General features: G+C 37.3%; 1 protein-coding gene across 10 annotated transcripts in view; it reads right to left on the bottom strand.

The window, feature by feature from the left end:
• Window positions 1–17,442, bottom strand: part of Lcor (ligand dependent nuclear receptor corepressor) — a 107,021-nt gene that overhangs the window by 37,014 nt on the left and 52,565 nt on the right. For 8 of the 10 annotated variants that reach the window (NM_001401972.1, XM_039085693.2, XM_039085706.2 and 5 more), the window contains 3 exons: window positions 10,650–10,782; window positions 4,063–4,350; window positions 1,368–1,461 (listed from right to left, as the gene is read on the bottom strand). The exons of 1 other annotated variant lie outside the window; for it this stretch is intronic. In NM_001401972.1, the coding sequence (NP_001388901.1) occupies window positions 1,368–1,461; window positions 4,063–4,300 (332 nt within the window). In that variant the 5' untranslated portion in view covers window positions 4,301–4,350; window positions 10,650–10,782. Of the gene's footprint in view, window positions 1–1,367; window positions 1,462–4,062; window positions 4,351–10,649; window positions 10,783–17,442 lie in introns of those variants that run through there. One more of the 10 variants, XM_039085725.2, reaches the window with a different exon arrangement.

The following is a 17,442-nucleotide window of genomic DNA, read 5'->3' as shown; positions in this document are numbered from 1 at the left end:
TTACAGAAGTAAATGATAAGCAAACTATATTCCCCCAGATTTTACAGAGACTATTGGCACCATTAACACAGTAACACTGAATACTCAACTGAAAGGCGGGCAGTACTGCTAAATGAATTTATCTTCCATAAAACAAAACCAAGTAGAAAACAATTCCCACTCAGAGAAAGGAGCACGGCAGTTAAACAATACAGAACATGATCTGGCAGCCAGGTTTAAGGTGAAGCTTAAACAAGGGATTCATTTATATAAATAGTACTTGGGCTTCCACTAAGCATGTTCTTAGAAAGATCAAATGTTTCTGATATCAAAAGGGAATCACGCTGGCTTATATTTAATATATACACAGTGAAATTCTGAGAAGAGCTTATATTAAACTATGAGAAACAGGTTAATGATTTTAGACTGAATAGTGTGGAAAGGGAGAAAAACAATGGGATTTAGGAGAAAATAAAGGGAATTTTTTTTTAAAGGAGTCAATAGAAGAATCCTTCAATTTGAAGATAATTAAGATTAGGGTGGAAAGAATTAGTCCACTTAGTGCCCGTTTATTCCTTTAGTGTTTAAAAACCTCCCATATCAAAGTCTTAGAAAGTTAAAGGAATACACTATTAACGAATTTAAACTCAAAATAATTTTTCATATCTATATGATGTTTGCAAGTTTCTAGTATGGTACCTAAATATTTATTGATATCTGCTTTATCAAAATGGTTACTAGATACATGTCATGAGAATTAGGTAATTCTTACACTATAAAGTAACTGGTCACAGAATTCACTATGGGGTTAAGAGTTATCAAACTGAGTATATAATGTTTGACATCATAAAATAGTTATTCATCTACCCACAATATTATATTAAAAACAAAAAACCCACAATTATATTTTCTGAACTGCCATGGAATTAAAACTGCAGTTCAGATTGACAGCCAATAAAACCAAAACCTAAACCCAAACAAACACAAAAATAAACACACACAACACATACCTTACTAGGGACACAAACAGAACACTAGAGCCCACTTTCCATTCAACAATTTGAACACAGATAAGGTCTCCACTTGTACATTCACTGTAGCATAGGCTCCACACTCTCAAACACTGACGAAGCCCCAAGATGTGTTCTTGTGGTACTCGGGAATTTTACTACATGTGTTAAACTGACAGAATTGATTTATGTTAGCCAATTTTAGACTGCAAAAATACACTTCTCCTTCACTGACAGACTGAGCCATTTCATGAACAACTCACCTGCAACACTGTTAGTCTGAATGGTAAGCTTTTATGATACTCAAGGAAATTGGCTGACTGGCCTTTGATGGATCATCTATATCAACTGTGGAAGTCTATCAATGTTTTCCCTTACCCGTTCCCTTGAGTACTGGAGCAGCCTGGAGAATGGCTCAGGGAAGTGCTGCTAGCACATGGACTTTTCTTAGTAGATAAATCAAGTACACCGTCTGCAGAGACACAAAGAAATACCTGAGGACTTAAGAACTGACACAAATGTGAGCCGGATATACTAAAAATTAGGAAATAAGCCTAAGCAATATTTATCATATTGAAGAATTAGATTCAAAATAATCAAAGTAGATTTTTCCCAAAGAAACGTAAATTTAGCATAGCATATTGCAATGCTATACATGTAATATACATGTATTTCTCGGGGCAAAATTTCTTGTCAACAGGACAAAAGGTAAAACATTATAAAAGATGCTAAGATATATTGAACCAATGGGTTCTGTACTAGAATTATTATACTTCATTTCCTAATCCTTTATTCAAATGTATGAATATACTTTTTAAAACATGCAAAAAACAAATTCCCAAAAATCTATCTATTTCTAACTCCAAAGCACACAAAAGTTCAATGTGGTAAATTTATAATCAGAAAAAAATTGTTTTTAAATGATCTGATTATATTTCATGTATATACAAGATAATCTGAAGGATGAATAATCTGTGTATATTTTAACTATTCTTTTGATATAAAAAATATGTATACTTTTAAGGTTCTGAAAATTCAAATTTCAATTTTAAATTTTGTTTAAGAAAAAGGTTTTTTAAAAAAAATCTTAAAAATGGTGTTCCAATTTAGTGGAAAATCTCTTAGTATTATTATGAAAGCATGGAAGTATAGCCTAAAAATGAGATAGATCACAAATTTGTGTTATTAATGTGTAAAATTAAAGATTTCCTTTTTTTCAAAGTTAATATCCCTTTGTAGACACAGCTATCCTTGACGATTTTCAAAGCTTCCATTCTATAGAGTCAGGAAAGATGACTCAAGAGCTTCTGATTTGATTTCTAACTGGGGAGCAGGAAGGCCTTAGTGTCTATGCCAAACATAAATCCTGGACAGAATCTAATACAATGTGCATCTGACTGCAATTCCCCATTTCAAGTTGTTACAAGTAAATATGCAACTAAACTTCTAAAATTAGAAGCCGAGCTTCATAAAAAGTTTTGTTTTTAGAAGTCATTAAAACCTTTATAAACCTAATTGTTGTTTAAAGAACCAAGCAGCAACCTATTAGATATCTAATACCCAACCGGAGAGCTAAAAAGTAAGTGCTTAGCCTATTTCTAGCCTAGGACAGTCCCTATGAACTACCCTCCCCTGCCAGCACTATACACACACATGGCTGCTCTTTTATAAATCTGAAGCTTCTGTTGATACAGCATCTACAGCCAAAAGATTTTTAATGAAAATGCCATTTCGTAGTAAAAACAATAACAACAACAACAACAACAACAACAACAAAAATCCTCAATAAATCAGAAAGTGTTGAGCAGTGGTTCATGCCGAGAATTCCAGCCTGGGCTACACAAAGAAACAAAAAATCAAACAAACGAACAAAACAAGAAAAGAAACAACTTTGTAAATACAGTAACCAAAGGTCCACTGTCAGAGTCAACAGAGAGAAGGCCATGAGTTCTCCAGGATGGGAAAAGGGAGAAGGGATTCTCAAATACATCTTCATACACGGAGACATCTTCATATATTACTTGAAATAAGAAAAAGGTTCTTCTGAAGAAATTATTTTTAAAAAATTCTTTCTTTCATTAAAATTTATTTCTTGCTAATAAATCCATACATAGCATATAGCTTCTGCTTAAGTTTTGAAGACAATAAATAAAGTCTTTCCCTAAGATACCACCAATTACAATCACTTGTAGAAGTCTAAAAGAGCCTCAGTTGCAAAAAAATGCTAACAACACTTCGTGAGATCACAAAGCAGCAGAGCCTTAATCTATTTAATATACACTTCAGAGACTCAAGAAACACCTGAACAAAACTCACAGCCTCTTAATGTTTCCACTGACTTGGATCCTCAATAACACTTGGAAATGTCTTCAAGTTATTTCCTTAATTTAGTAGACGTATATATTACACCTAACAACCTAAACAATATTGTCTTTTATTTATAATATTACTTATTTTTAAGCATAGGTCTCATTATGTAATCCTTGTTGACTTAGTAGAGCAGGCTGGTCTTAACCCCACAGAGATCTGCCTGCCTGCACCTCCCAAATGCTGGGATTACAGGTGTGCATCACTCTGCCCAGCCTAACTCTTTGAAATTATAATACACATGCAAAGAGTGTTTCTTAGTTAGGTGCTAATTAACCGTAGAACACTGAGGAGAAATGGAGAAACTCGCCTTTTTACAGTTTTAAGAATCTGATATATTATTTTATATTGCCCTCAGCTAGTGTTAAGTTTAGTAATAATTCCTTAACTTTCCTGTCTGGTGTATCCATCACAATTGTCATGTACTAATGCACTTCTCTATCACTGAATAGTCAGAACAGTTTTAAGAAAGATGTTTTTACTTTTAAAAGATAGGTCTCACTACACTGCCCAGGTTGGTCTTGACCCCAGGTGATCCCCTGCCTCAGCCACAAAGTTGGGACACACAGGAGCATACAATCATGACCAGATAGAATCACATTGTTTTCTATCCTATTCTTGTTGGTGGTGCCCTATTTGTAATACTCTTCCTCCCCAAATTAAAGTCTTCTGATTGGGTGGAGAAGACCATGACATCAAACCATACCTTGTTCGCTAGGTTCTGACTGAGACTTTCTGACAGTAAGGTCCAGAGGTGAGTCTTGGTCAGCCATGAGCAGTTTGCTGAGCACGGGGTTCTGAGGAGTTGCAGCCGTGGGAGAGGTGGTGACTGGAGATGCTTTCGGCAGGCTTTGGTTCTTTGTGCTATTGGGCTGGCTGGGGTCCTGAGTAGAGCTATTTTTTGAGGTATATTCAGCAGCAAATTGTTGGATCATTCGCTGCATGATCTCACGGGCCACTAAGGGAATATTGGGGTCGGAGACCCAGGGGCTGTCTGTAAACAAAGATTTATTAACTTTTAAAGTGGGACAATAAACTAAGGAAAAGAAAAAAAGACAGCTTTCAAGAAAACATAAAATTTAGCTTTCCTTAAAAATCCAGTATCCTAACAACTGTATTCCTCATTTGATTTATAGTCTTAATCGAAAAGCAATTGTAGATGCTAAAAATAAAATGTTCGTGTATTTCTTAACAATTTACCTGCTAAGATTACAAAATTAAATAAGGGGATATCAAATGGTATTTTCTGGAAAAAATCACTTACCTGATATGGAAACACCTAAGCCTTCTCTTAGCAAACAGTTACTGTAGTTATGTGTAGAGAACGTCAACTTTTCCCTTGGTTTTCCCTTAACTATCTCAACATTCTACAAGTGAGGGGTTACTGAATTTATGACTGCTTAATTTACTTCTTGTTAATGAGTAAAGGAATAACAAGACATGAAAGACAGTTAACTTTAGAATCCAGTATTTAATGTCAAGATGCATGTAATGACAGATTGCTGGGTACTGTCCCAGAATTCCAGATTGAGCAGCTTGAGGAAGGCCTTGAGCTATGGTGTCAACTACTACTGCTCTGTGAATCAGTTTCAGAACTCCTAAGTAGGAATTTAAACACCACATTTCTAAAGCTGAAGACCACATATTTTCCATGAGTTCTTCAAGTATAACCTGCCAACCTTTAGAGAACAGCTAGGAGTAATGAAATGAACACCTAAGCAATCAACATCTGGACGATGCTCATTCAAAACAAAGAACACAGGAAACCATTGACTCTCTCAGAACTGGAAAGGATCGTCAAGTTCAAATTGGGTAAGGATGAAAGGGAAAAGATCTATGTAAACCTGTTATCTTCACATTCCCATAATTACATAGAGACTGCATCTGCTGATTCCAGTATCCCTAATCTTCTCTGGTGTAAAGTGTTTGTTCAGTTTATTTGAGTAATAAATACAACAATCAAACCAATTACCAACTAATGCCTTGAAAACAAGAGAAATGTGACCTAAATTTGTACAGGTAATTACTAATAAAACTTCTTTATAACTCTACTCCTGACCTCTCTCCAAGAGAACAAGAGTTCTCAAAAGTCTTTAATTTCCTTATTTGTTAAAATTAGCTAGAAAAAGCAAATAAATGTTCATAATAATTTGGAAATGTAACCCTATATTTCCTCCATAAATACAGACTCAGTGTTGCAAACAGTTTGTGAAAAAAAGATATTTAATAAAGAGAAAGATTCCATTTGTACAACCAATTGCAATGTTTTATCACATTTTAATAAAATTTGAGCCATAGAGTGCCTTTTAAAATATTTTTATCCACCCAATTTTCTTGCGTGCGTGTGTGTGTTTGTATGTATATGCACGTGCGCACGCAGGCGATCACACTGGTGTCATGTTAACTTTGGAGGTTGGCGGGCAATTTGTAGGAGTCAATTTTCTCCACCATGAGAGTCCTGGAGTCCAACCTGGGTTGTCAGGCTCAACAGCAAAGGCACTCTTCCCTACCTAGCCATGTAGGCAGCCTTTCTGACACTCATTTGATGTGTGTGAGTACCTGCTTCTGTGTGTGTTAAGTGTACACTAATATAAATTAACACAACAAATATAAACTACTACCCATGCCTGATGCCTGTGTAGGTCAGAGAAGGCCAAGTCTCCTGGAACTAGAGTTACAAGTAGCTGTGAGTGGCTGTGTATGTGCCAAGATCTAAGCACATGTCCTCTACCAAAAGCAGCAAGCGCTCTTACCTGCTAAGCCCTCCCTCCAGCCCCTACGTTGGTAATCTTTTATTTTTATTTATTTATTTTTTTTTGGTTCTCTTTTTCGGAGCTGGGGACCGAACCCAGAGCCTTGTGCTTCCTAGGTAAGCGCTCTACCACTGAGCTAAATCCCCAGCCCCGGTAATCTTTTATTTTTTGAAAGAGTTTTACTGTTTAGCCTTGGTTGGCCTGTAACTCATTATGTAGACCAAGCTGGTTTGGAACTCAGTGATCTGCCTACTTATTATACCACACAGAATTAAAGGCATATGCCATCATACCTGGTTTCTGAATTTTCTTATTAATAGTTATTGACTTTACAGTTATAGAAAGACCTACTTCCCCTACATAACATATCTCCATATGAAAGAATATGTAAAACTTTAATATATTAATGGTATGATTTTTACATCGTGGAAAGCAAAATGTGTAATAAAGATTTGAAAATTTCAAAATCTATAGCAAGACATAGTAATTTATGAGTCTGTGTTAATAACTATTAGAGAGCTTTGTGATGAGTAAAGGATCTTACGATAACCAGTACTGTATCTTGTTTCTTTACTGAATGAATACACAATCATGAGAGAAAATATTGAACGTGCATGACTGCCGTTGCTGCCATGTAAAATTCTCTACCTTCTAAGAGTTTCTTGGATGCATTCATTGCTTGTTTACTTTAAAAATTCTGTAATCATGAGAGGGAAACACTAACTGGGTCAAGTAAAAGCAATCATTATAAGATGCTGTTGGGAGAGAATCTACAGGAAAACAAGTAACTGCTACAGCACAGCACTGCACAGCACACCATAGCAGAATGTGGTGGCGTAACCTTTTATCCCAGTATTCAGGCAGAGGCGAGCAGTTCTCTGAAAACTGGAGGCCAGGGTGGTCTACATAGTGACAAAGCCCCTGTCTCAAAAAGAAAGGAAAGGAAAAAATAAATACAAAACAAAACAAAACAAAACAAAACACCCCCAGCCAACCCAACAATTAAAGCACAGCCAGTGGTATATATAAAATGCAAATACTATTTTAAAAAATTATTACATAAATCTTTCTTTGAGAGAGTCCCTTGCCCCATTTCCCTCTATTTAGCCCTGGGTACCCTGAAGCTACCTAATGTGGACCAGCCTAGCCTGGAACATTATTCTCCTGCTTTTCTGGGATTAAAGGCTACCACTCCTGGCAGAATTACCCCACCTTTAACACAGGTAGCAAACCAGGCTGAGAAAGAGTGTGATTATGTCTGAGAGAAGCATAGTGCCCTTCTTGGAACTTGTTACATAGGTCCAATCGCAAAGTCTGTTTTTACAACATGTATATTCCTACTTAGTTGTACCAAACTCCACATAATTGTTTAAAATACACAATTTACAACCCTTGGACAAACAAAATCCCAGTACTGGAATTAAAGACTAAGTGTGCCAAACGTGAAAATCTGAAACACAAAGTGCTCTGAGATTCTAATCTTTCAAGTGTTGACATAAGACTCAAAAATGTTGGAATTTTGGATTCTCAGATTAGGGTCCTTAACTGGTGAAGTCCACACAAAGATTCCAAAATGTGAAACCTCAAACACTTTCACACTGTTTAGCATTTAGGACAGAGAAAGCTAACCTCAGTTATACAGACTACTCTCTTCTGAAAAACGTCAGCTCATCTCCCTGGATACTGACTGCTTTCGACATCACAGCACACAAATGTCTACTTCAGAGATATTTTCATCAAGATTAATGAAACACCTATAAAGTAACAATATTAAGATATAAAGCAAAGAGAAAGAACTTTCAATTCCAAAGCAACGGTTCCTTTTTCTGAGCACCTTACACCAGTGTACAACCAATATACAAACTCAAGTTGCATACAAATCTTATCTCTTGAAATCCTACAGTCAATTTTAAGGTAAGAATTCCTACTGTGAACATTATGAACACAAGAGCATGTGAAGAACTGTAACACAGGTTATTCTTCTTGGACAAAGGCACAGAACTAAGTAGGGCAGAACATGAGAACCGGCTGCGATTAACCATTAATACCCCTAACCAAAGAATAGGTAGAAAATGTACACTGGGAGAAGGCTTCCTAGCTTTAGTTTAAAAGGTTACGAAAACAACAAACAAACCAAGGACATTGTCTGTATACATTCTGGTGGAGAACAACTGTAAACATGGATAATAAGCTGCTACTTTACACCTTAAATGTCAACCCCCCCCACCAGTTTTGTCAGACAGGGTCTCCACTACGCAGACTTCACTGGCATGGAAGTCATTGTGCAGACGAGGCTGGCAGGAACTAAGGGATGGGCTGCTGAGATGAGAGAAGTGTGATGCCACACCTAGCAATGTAAAATCCTTTATTAAAACAATCAAATATTCACAAAACTCATGAAATTATTTTTTAAAACTCGGGGCACTTATGCTGATAAAGTAAGTCTGAAAGACTCATCTGGGGGATACAAGTCAGCGTGCCGATGAGTATTAAAGGGAAATGCTGGCACACTTAGAAATTTGATTTTCCTGGGGATCTAATAGAAAAAAAACAATAAAAATACAAAAGCATGTGTTTTCCTCCAAACAACAAACTTGGTTAAGGAATACCATTAAGTTTACAGGACATCTCACCTTGTTAATGTTCTAGAAACACTGATCACACTAAGCATGACGGCTGGTGTCCAACAGTAACCAAACATTAGAATCTTATTTCACTTCTGATGCCCTTTCAACCTTGAGAGGAAACAAGGGCATCTTGGGAATGAGTGGTATAAAGGCACTGGAAGTGTGGTGCAGTGCAAGAGATGGGCTCTTTGAATCTGCCCAGGGTTAGGTAGACCAATAACCAGCAGTATAAATGACTCCTTTACTTCCTTTTAGTTCCAGGTGGCCTAAAACTCAAGAATGGCCCATCCCTACTTCCCAACTGCATGGATCACACATGTGTACTACTATGTCTACCTTGTAGAAAATGTTTTTAGAACTTATAATCGCCTCTACCTTAGCAGGAGAGGGGAATATATAATTAAGGAACAGAAATTCATTCAGGAAGAATTTATTAACATTTGGGAAGCAGAGGGAGGAGGATCTCCTGTAAATCTAGGTTACCCAGTGCTACAAAGCAAGACCCATCTCAAACCACAAACAAAGAAAGTCAGGTAGGTGGGTGGCTGGATAGATGGATAGATGAGACAGACAGACAGACAGGCTCTTCACTAATTAAAACAAGATCATAGAGAGGTTATATGGATAAGAATTGAAGAGGGGTATAGCGATGCCTGCCTTTAATCCCAGCACTTGGGAGGCAGAATCTTTGTGAGTTCCAAGACAGCCAGAGGTACATAGTGAGACCTGTGTGGGAGTCAGGGTGGGGGTGGGGATGGGGAAGAACAACAACAACAACAACAACAACAACAACAACAACAACAACAAAGGAAGGAGGGGGAAGAGAGGTGGAAAGTCAGCTCAATGATTAAGAGTATTTGTTCTTGCAGGGGCTGGGATTTTCCAGAATACACACAGCAGCTCACAAACATCTCTAACCCCACACGTCCAGATTATCCAATCCCTGTCTAACTCTCAAGAGCACTATGCACACATGGCACGTGCATACGTACACATTCACATGTAAAATTAAATGAAAACAGAAGAATTAACTGTCTCTAAAAAGAATCCCCAAGCCTCAAGATGTATGCTTCTTTTTGGCATTACAATGTATCACATTAATTGCAAACATATGAAAAAATAGCATAATGCCCTAAGCTATGTTTACAATTTTGTGTGAGACCACATTCATAACTGTCCTTGGCTGCATGTGGTTTGGTTTGAGAACCACCGGTTGATCAAGACTGCTAGAGACCTCTTTCTGCTTTTTGAAACCAATGTAAAACAAGCTTCTTTAAGGAGAATGATGTGTTGGAAATCCTATTAAATTCTACACAAAATGTAAGCAAGAGAGTTTATTTTAGTGTATAGTTTTCCATGAAATAAGTTTTTCACATTTCAGTGAAATGAGAGCATGACAATGGGCGGATGTCCCCAGCATCCGTATGACAGCTCACAACCAGCCTCATTCCAGTTGCAGTGGGTCTGATACATGGTGCAGACATACATGCAAGCAAAATACGCACACATATAAAATAAAAATAAATATATTTTAAAGAAATAAGTGCTTACAAAAATATTTACGATTGTAAGATCAACTACATTTTCACTTCAAATAAAATTTCAGGTCATATTTTCAATTTACTGAGCTGGTTTTATAGTTATTAAGGATTTAATTTTTATAATTATAAGTAGCATTTTATATTCTAAAATTTATCTAATCAACTGCAAAGTTTCACAATAAATTTCTGAACTATTTAACTAAACCTCATCCCCAGTTTAGAATTAAATGGACAATGGGTTGTCTTAACGTTACCAAATTTAATGTGATAAAGGAATACGGAAATATTTAAAGAGTAACTTAAAATGACAATAAAATTAAGGAGATTAATATATGACAAGCAGACGCTGTGTCGTTTGCCACTGAAACCAACCTTTTCTATAAAAGACTGCATTGAGGAACTCTTCTGCTTGCCTCTGGAGTCGAGTGACTTTTGCGTGCTCTTGTTTAAGCAAAGCTTCTTGCCCAGCTCCGGAAGCTGGCTCATCCAGACCGACTAAATGTCCCTGCAAAAATATTGCGTGAAATGTTTGTACAGAAATCTCTCCCCATTCAAAAATCCAAAGCACAGATGCATAAAGGCAAGTGTTACCAGCCAATAGAACAACTACTATAATACAATTAAAATATTTAAAAATTTTAAATTGGTTTAGATACTTAAAACTTAAAATTCTGTTTCTAGATAACTGTATTGTAATGATGGCTCTCAGATCTGTACTAGATTGTTCTATTGTAAGTAAGTCAAAGCTGGCACTGTGATAGTGAGCTGAATCCACACACCTCCTATTCCAAGTACACGGCAGTATTTTAGTTACAGTGTGTCCGTGCTTGAACATACATGTATACAGGAGTAAGACAGAGATAGAAGTTTCCAATGCTGCGATTAGCTCCTCCCAGAAGCTCCCGGTATCACGTCTGACTGCAGGAGCACAATGTGGTTAGTTGACAGTGCTCTGCACTTATTTTCATCCTTGCCTCTCACAAGTAAACCAGAGACTGGAACAGTGATGGACAGCACAAGAAAATACTAAGAGAATGCAGTCTACCTTGTGAGCACCCTCTCCATCACGTGTGCACATTCCACACCACTGTAGTTAGTGTACAAACTCGTGCATTTACTTTTACCACAGACTACCTATAAAAACTTTCTAAACAAGACAGGTTACACTTTGCAAAATAAAATGTACATAAGAATTAAGAGCACATTATAACCCACGCATTTCAAAGACTTATAGTATACCAATGGTTTACAACCACATTCTCTATTTTTCCATTATAACTATCATCATTTCTATTTGTTTCAACCAGTTTATTTGACACACTTTCACCAGATATACCTCATTCACTGAGTGTAAAGCCTAATAGATTTTATTCATATCTATAAATGTCTACCATCACAATCAGCATTTGGATCCCATTAACACTCAGCCTCCATTCCTCTGAAGCAGCCAGTCATACTTTCATCCTCTGAAGCATGCCTACTACGGTCATTTCATCTACATGGAGTCATATTTTCTCAGGGGGGTATTTTCCCCTAGAATATAACTTCAAGGTTCATCTATATTGTGGCCGGTGTGGTACTTCCTTTATTGCTAAGTGAACATTCTACTTTCTGGCTACATCACATCTCATTCAAGAGCAGACACTTATTTGGAAATCTGCACTCTCTCACTGTCGCACGAGGAAGGATAATGGTATTAACTGCCCCAGGTTTGGGGTAGATACCTGTTTTCATTTCTTAGCTACACAGTTAGGAGGGAATTTCTAAATCACTAGGCTAACTCTCTTTAGCACTTGAAGAATCATCACAGTACCTAGGAAGCATGAGTAACACGGCCTGATATATGTTTGCTGGGTATAAGTGACTCATGATGTTCTGGTTTTCCCCATGTATGAAGCAAGGCCTCAGTATTTACCAAGGCTCAACTCAAGGAAGAAGGAGAATCCTTCTTTCACCTCCAAAGTTTTGAAATAGCAAGAGTAAATCATCTCCAATTCAGATAAGTAGGTCCTGGTGCCATTTCTTAGATGCTATGTTATGACTGTTCAGTATCTCAGTCCAGTCTGTCTCTCTTCCACTCACCTGCTCTCTGCCTGCATTTATACCACACATCAGGCTGTTATCTCCCAATGACCGTTAGTTGACTATTTTACTGTTTTTGCCATAAACCGGGGCATATATTGCTAACTCTGTGGCAACAATGAGGCGCTTTTGCAGGGTAAACTGTTACTGATATTTGAAACTTAGATTGCAGAAAGGATTTTTCTTTTTGCTTGTTTATTTTTTCTGGTAATGTTAATCTTTTTGTTTTTCTGTTTTGTTTTGCAGACAGGGTTTCTCTATGTAGCTCTGGCTGTCCTGGAACTCTCATTTTGTAAACCAGGCTGGCCACAAACTCAGAGATCCACTTGCCTCTGCCTCCTGAATGCTGGGATTAAAGGTGTGCCCCACCACTGCCAGCCTAACATTAACTTTTTAACACATTTTTTCAATTGATACTAAAAAGAAGCTACCAACCTTCTTTTTTGTTCACCAAAAAGATTTTGCTTTTTAATAATTGGTTTGGATATTTTTAAGTTTCATTGTAATATGCCTACCTATGAAGAATTAGAAGAGTTCTCTCTTCTTGAGGCCTATGTTAGAAGAACGTTTGAGTTTCTGTATAAGAAGTAGGGAAATAGTCCAATCAATAGATGATTGTCATACAAGCACAAGGACCTGAGTCTAGAGTCTTGGCACTCAGGAAAGAAGCCAGAAACACATGATCCACAATGTCATTACTGGAGAGGATCTTTTTTTTTTTTTTTTTTTTTTTCCGGAGCTGGGGACCGAACCCAGGGCCTTGCGCTTCCTAGGCAAGCGCTCTACCACTGAGCTAAATCCCCAACCCCACTGGAGAGGATCTTTAGAGCTTGCTGGTAGACGGTCTAGTCCAACAGAATGGTGAACTTCAGTTTCAGTGAGAGACTGTCTCAAAAGACTTAGTAGAGAAGGAATGAAAAGGATACCTCTGTTAACCTATTCTACCCACATGTGAATACACTTCCAAATCTAACTGTGTGCACGCATATACTACATGTATAAATGACTTTCATTCTCAGTCGTTTCACTTGCTTTATTCAGAACAATAACTAAAGATTAAAAATAGAACAAAATCATACATTTTGCTTTGTTTTCCACTTTAATCATACATTTTATCAGCCGCAACTAAACATCCTGTCTACAAATGCAGAGCAAGCCAGGGGTGGTGGTGCGTGTCTCTAACTAATCCCAGCAGCACTCAGAAGGTGGCAAACTCTTCTCTGAGTTGTAGAAAAACAAACATCTTTTACAGAAATGCTGCACAATAAACCATGGCTTGCTGTTCCTTGCTGTGTATACATGCACAACACACAAAGAACCAATAAGAACAAAAGTTTATGCAGCACAGAGCTAACAACTGAATACCCAGGTAACAGGGAATCAACCAACATTCCAGTATCATTCCTTCACCACATCTGTATTTTAAATACATGCATTATATATGGTTTGGCAAACTGTAATAAAAACCACGTGATACTGTTCTACAAATACATAACTAAAAGACATTGGTTGCTACAATATAAAAAAGAAGGTTCTGGCCAGACCAAATAGGAAAAAGGCTGAGGGTCAGTCTAAACTAGAGTTTCTATTTTCTAGGAGTTACTTGCTTTAGGATATAAGCTGGTAAATCAGCTCACATCTATAGTTAATTCTGTCTCCAAAATCCACTTGATTATTCAAACGACACATTACTGAGTAATTAACCGCACAGTTATTGCTGTTGTAACTCTGTGTTTTCTTAGCTCCTTGATAAATAGTTGAAAACTGAGGGAGGCTGCAAGCATAAGAGCTAATATAAAGTCCCTGCTGGAGAGATGGCCCTGGTAGAGCAGGTGCAGAAGAGCTGGAGGTCGAACAGCTCAGATACCATCGAGGCCCAGAGACATAGTGCTGAGCTGGCCCCAACATCTACCCCACCTATGAATGGCTGGAGCAGATGAAGGGACTGGTCCTGCATAATCAAAGCTGCAGGATCTCCACAACACGGGGCAACAACAGGAGGTGAGGAGTCCCTATGATGACACATTATTGAAAATATAGCTGAAGCCAGAGATCTTGAACTAGACAGTGACTCATTTCAACGGACATAGCAAGTAAAGCTGTTGGAGCAAAACACTGCAGCTTCATCAGCGAAATGTCTTTCCTTCTTTTTAATGTTTATTTTTATTTTATTATTTTTTTTTGTCTTGTTTTCTTTTGGGGGAAGACTGCAAGGGTGAAGGGTAGATATGGAAGGATGGGAAGACTGGGGTGCATGATGTGGAATTCACAAAGAATCAATAAAAGTTTTAAAGTAAGTTGATAGAATACTGGCTCTTTGTCAATGATGGTGTCCCTCACCACTATCATGTATCTACAACTGCTTACTTACTGTAATTCTGACACGGAATTCCGGAACAGAGGAAAATGTGTCTGTGAACTCTGTTAGTATTCTATTCTAAGGGTTATGATGTTTTACATTAAAAAATTATCGTACATAGAATTAATTAACTCTTGCCAAAGCTGAAGACGTTTGCTAGGATGACTATTATACTTACTTTCCCTAAGAACACAGGGAAAAGTGAACCTTGGGAAATTTTGATATTACAATGACTCTAAACTCACTTGAAAGTAGATTCCTTCACGATCTATGTGAAACTAATCAGTATTGAAATTCTAGGCATACTTATTTTTATAAAGCAGTTAAAAGTTTTTTTTGTAGCTCAGACTGGTCTTAAACTAAATTTGCCTGACTCTGCTTCCCTCATACTAGAAAACCAGTCAAGGCTGTTTTGTGTTAAACACTGTAATCTGAGTAACAATTTAGGATTTATTATCAGGATAATAAATAAAATCTATACTAGATAATGAAAATAATGTTTGAATAAATCTTCATATAATTTTTTTAAATGTTACAATGACTATATTCCATATTTCTAGTATTTCTTTAGAACGGATTATCAAAACAAATGGATCAAAAGAAATGGCTTGTTTTTTTCCTGGAACGTATCCCCCAACTTTTCTCCATTGACCAGTTTTAGCTTACAATACATGCGATTATAAAATTTAAAAAAATCTGAAAAAGGGAGCTGGAGAGATGGCTCAATGGTTAAGAGCATTTGTGGTTCTTCTAAAGGACTGGATTAAGTTCCCAACACCTACGCGATGACTCACAAACGTGCAGAACCCTCGTTCCAAGGTATTCAATGTCCTCTCTCCTAGTACCATGCATGCACACAGTACACATGCACACACACACAAGCAGGCAAAGCACATACCTTAAAAATAAAATCAATGAATGAATAACAAGTCTAAAGTAATTTAGATGGAAACGATTTTTATTTTAGCCACTTTGAGTAAGGAGCATTAAATTTTGCATATTATGAATTACTGAAGGCAAAAGTGATCAACCAATAACCCTAGTACTACTTATAAGGTAATCCTTAATTTTCCAACTAATGTTAAGATCATGGTTATATACAGCATTGCTTTGTTTGTACTGATTTATTATTGTATCATTTAAAAGACTATACTGTTATTTGTAATAAGTCGGTATCTGGAATGCAAATCCTCATTCAATGTTTCTGTTTTCTACACTGCCTGGCAATTGTAGCTTTCTTCTCTCAATTCCATTAAAAAAAAAACACAGTGAGCTCTCCTCCTATCCACCTTTACGAGCTCCCACAGATCTGCTTCTGACAGAACAGGACCACCATGCTATTCAGGAAAGTGCTGCCTTCTCTTTTATTTTACATGCATCCAAGTAGACGCGAATTGGTTTAAAATAAAATACCATAATTTATACATAGCTCCTATGTACAGGCTATTTCACATTTGAGAAGAAGCAATGGTTTGGTTCTATAGATGGGATTTGTGGGAAAGACCGGTTTGATTTTGGGTGCTATATTTCTGGTAGCCTCTCTAATTTGTACCAATTTCAAATATCCCTTGTTTTCTTACATCTTTATTTACTGTGACTACATGTACACATGCTACAACGTATAGATTACGGTGAATAGCTTGCAAGCATTGGTCTCTTCCTTTCACCACATGGTTCCGTGGACCCGATTCAAGTGGTCAGACTTGGATCTTCTGAATCAATGTAATGACCCGCAAGTCCTCCTAAGTTAATTTCTTTTAAAGATGCTGGGGGTGAGAGAGAGGCAAGGTGTGACACACACCTTTAATCTCAACACTTGGTAGGCAGAAGCAGATGGATCTGAATTTGAAGCCAGCCCAGTCTACATTGTGAGTTCCAGGTAAGCCAGCAATACATAGTGAAATCTTTTCTAAAATCAACAAATGTGCTCTGGGGTAGGAGGATATAGAAAGAAAATAACTACAGAATTTGCCAACACATGATAGTCTGATCATCCATATCTAAAGCTGCAACAGTGAACAGGCTAAGATCTTGTCTAGTAAGACACCCAAGCTCTTCACTAAAAACTTTCATGGGGGTTGGAGAGATGACTTAGCAGTTAAGAGGACCCAGGTTTGACTCCCAGCACACACATGACAGTTCACAACTGTCTGTAACTACAGTGCCAGGGGGACCCAATGACCTCTTCTAGCCTATTTGGGTACAGCACACACATAGTGCACAGAGACATGCACGCAAGATGCCCCTATACATAAAAATAAAAAGAGAAATCTTTGAAAATATGTCGCCTAATATAGTATTTTACTACTTTTTGGAGTGGTATGGTAATAAAAACCTCTAGAAGACATTTTCAAATATCGAGTGTATCTTAGTCTATATTGTGTCACTATTAAAAAGTATCTGAGGAGGCTGGGGAGAGGGTTTAGTGGGCAAAGGCACTTTCCACATACTCCTGGAGACCTGAGGTTGATACCCAGAATAAACAGGTAAATAAACAAACAAATCTTTAAAAGGGAGAGGAGGGAGGGAGGGAGGGAGGGAGGGAGGGAGGGAGGGAGGGAGGGAAAGAAGGTATAGACTAGCAGAAAACAGCTGTGAATCACATCCAACCAAAAGGTTTATAAAGAATAAAGAACTTAGTTAATTTCTTTAAACAGCAAATAGGTCAAAGCAATATTTTACCAAACATACATTACAAGGGTGTGGCTAAGTATAAACAGAGAG

The sequence above is a fragment of the Rattus norvegicus genome, chromosome 1 (genome assembly GCF_036323735.1).
Source record: "Rattus norvegicus strain BN/NHsdMcwi chromosome 1, GRCr8, whole genome shotgun sequence".
Lineage (NCBI taxonomy): Eukaryota > Metazoa > Chordata > Mammalia > Rodentia > Muridae > Rattus > Rattus norvegicus.
The sequence above is the reverse complement of the archived record's forward strand: the minus strand, read 5'-3'. Positions and strand labels throughout refer to the sequence as shown.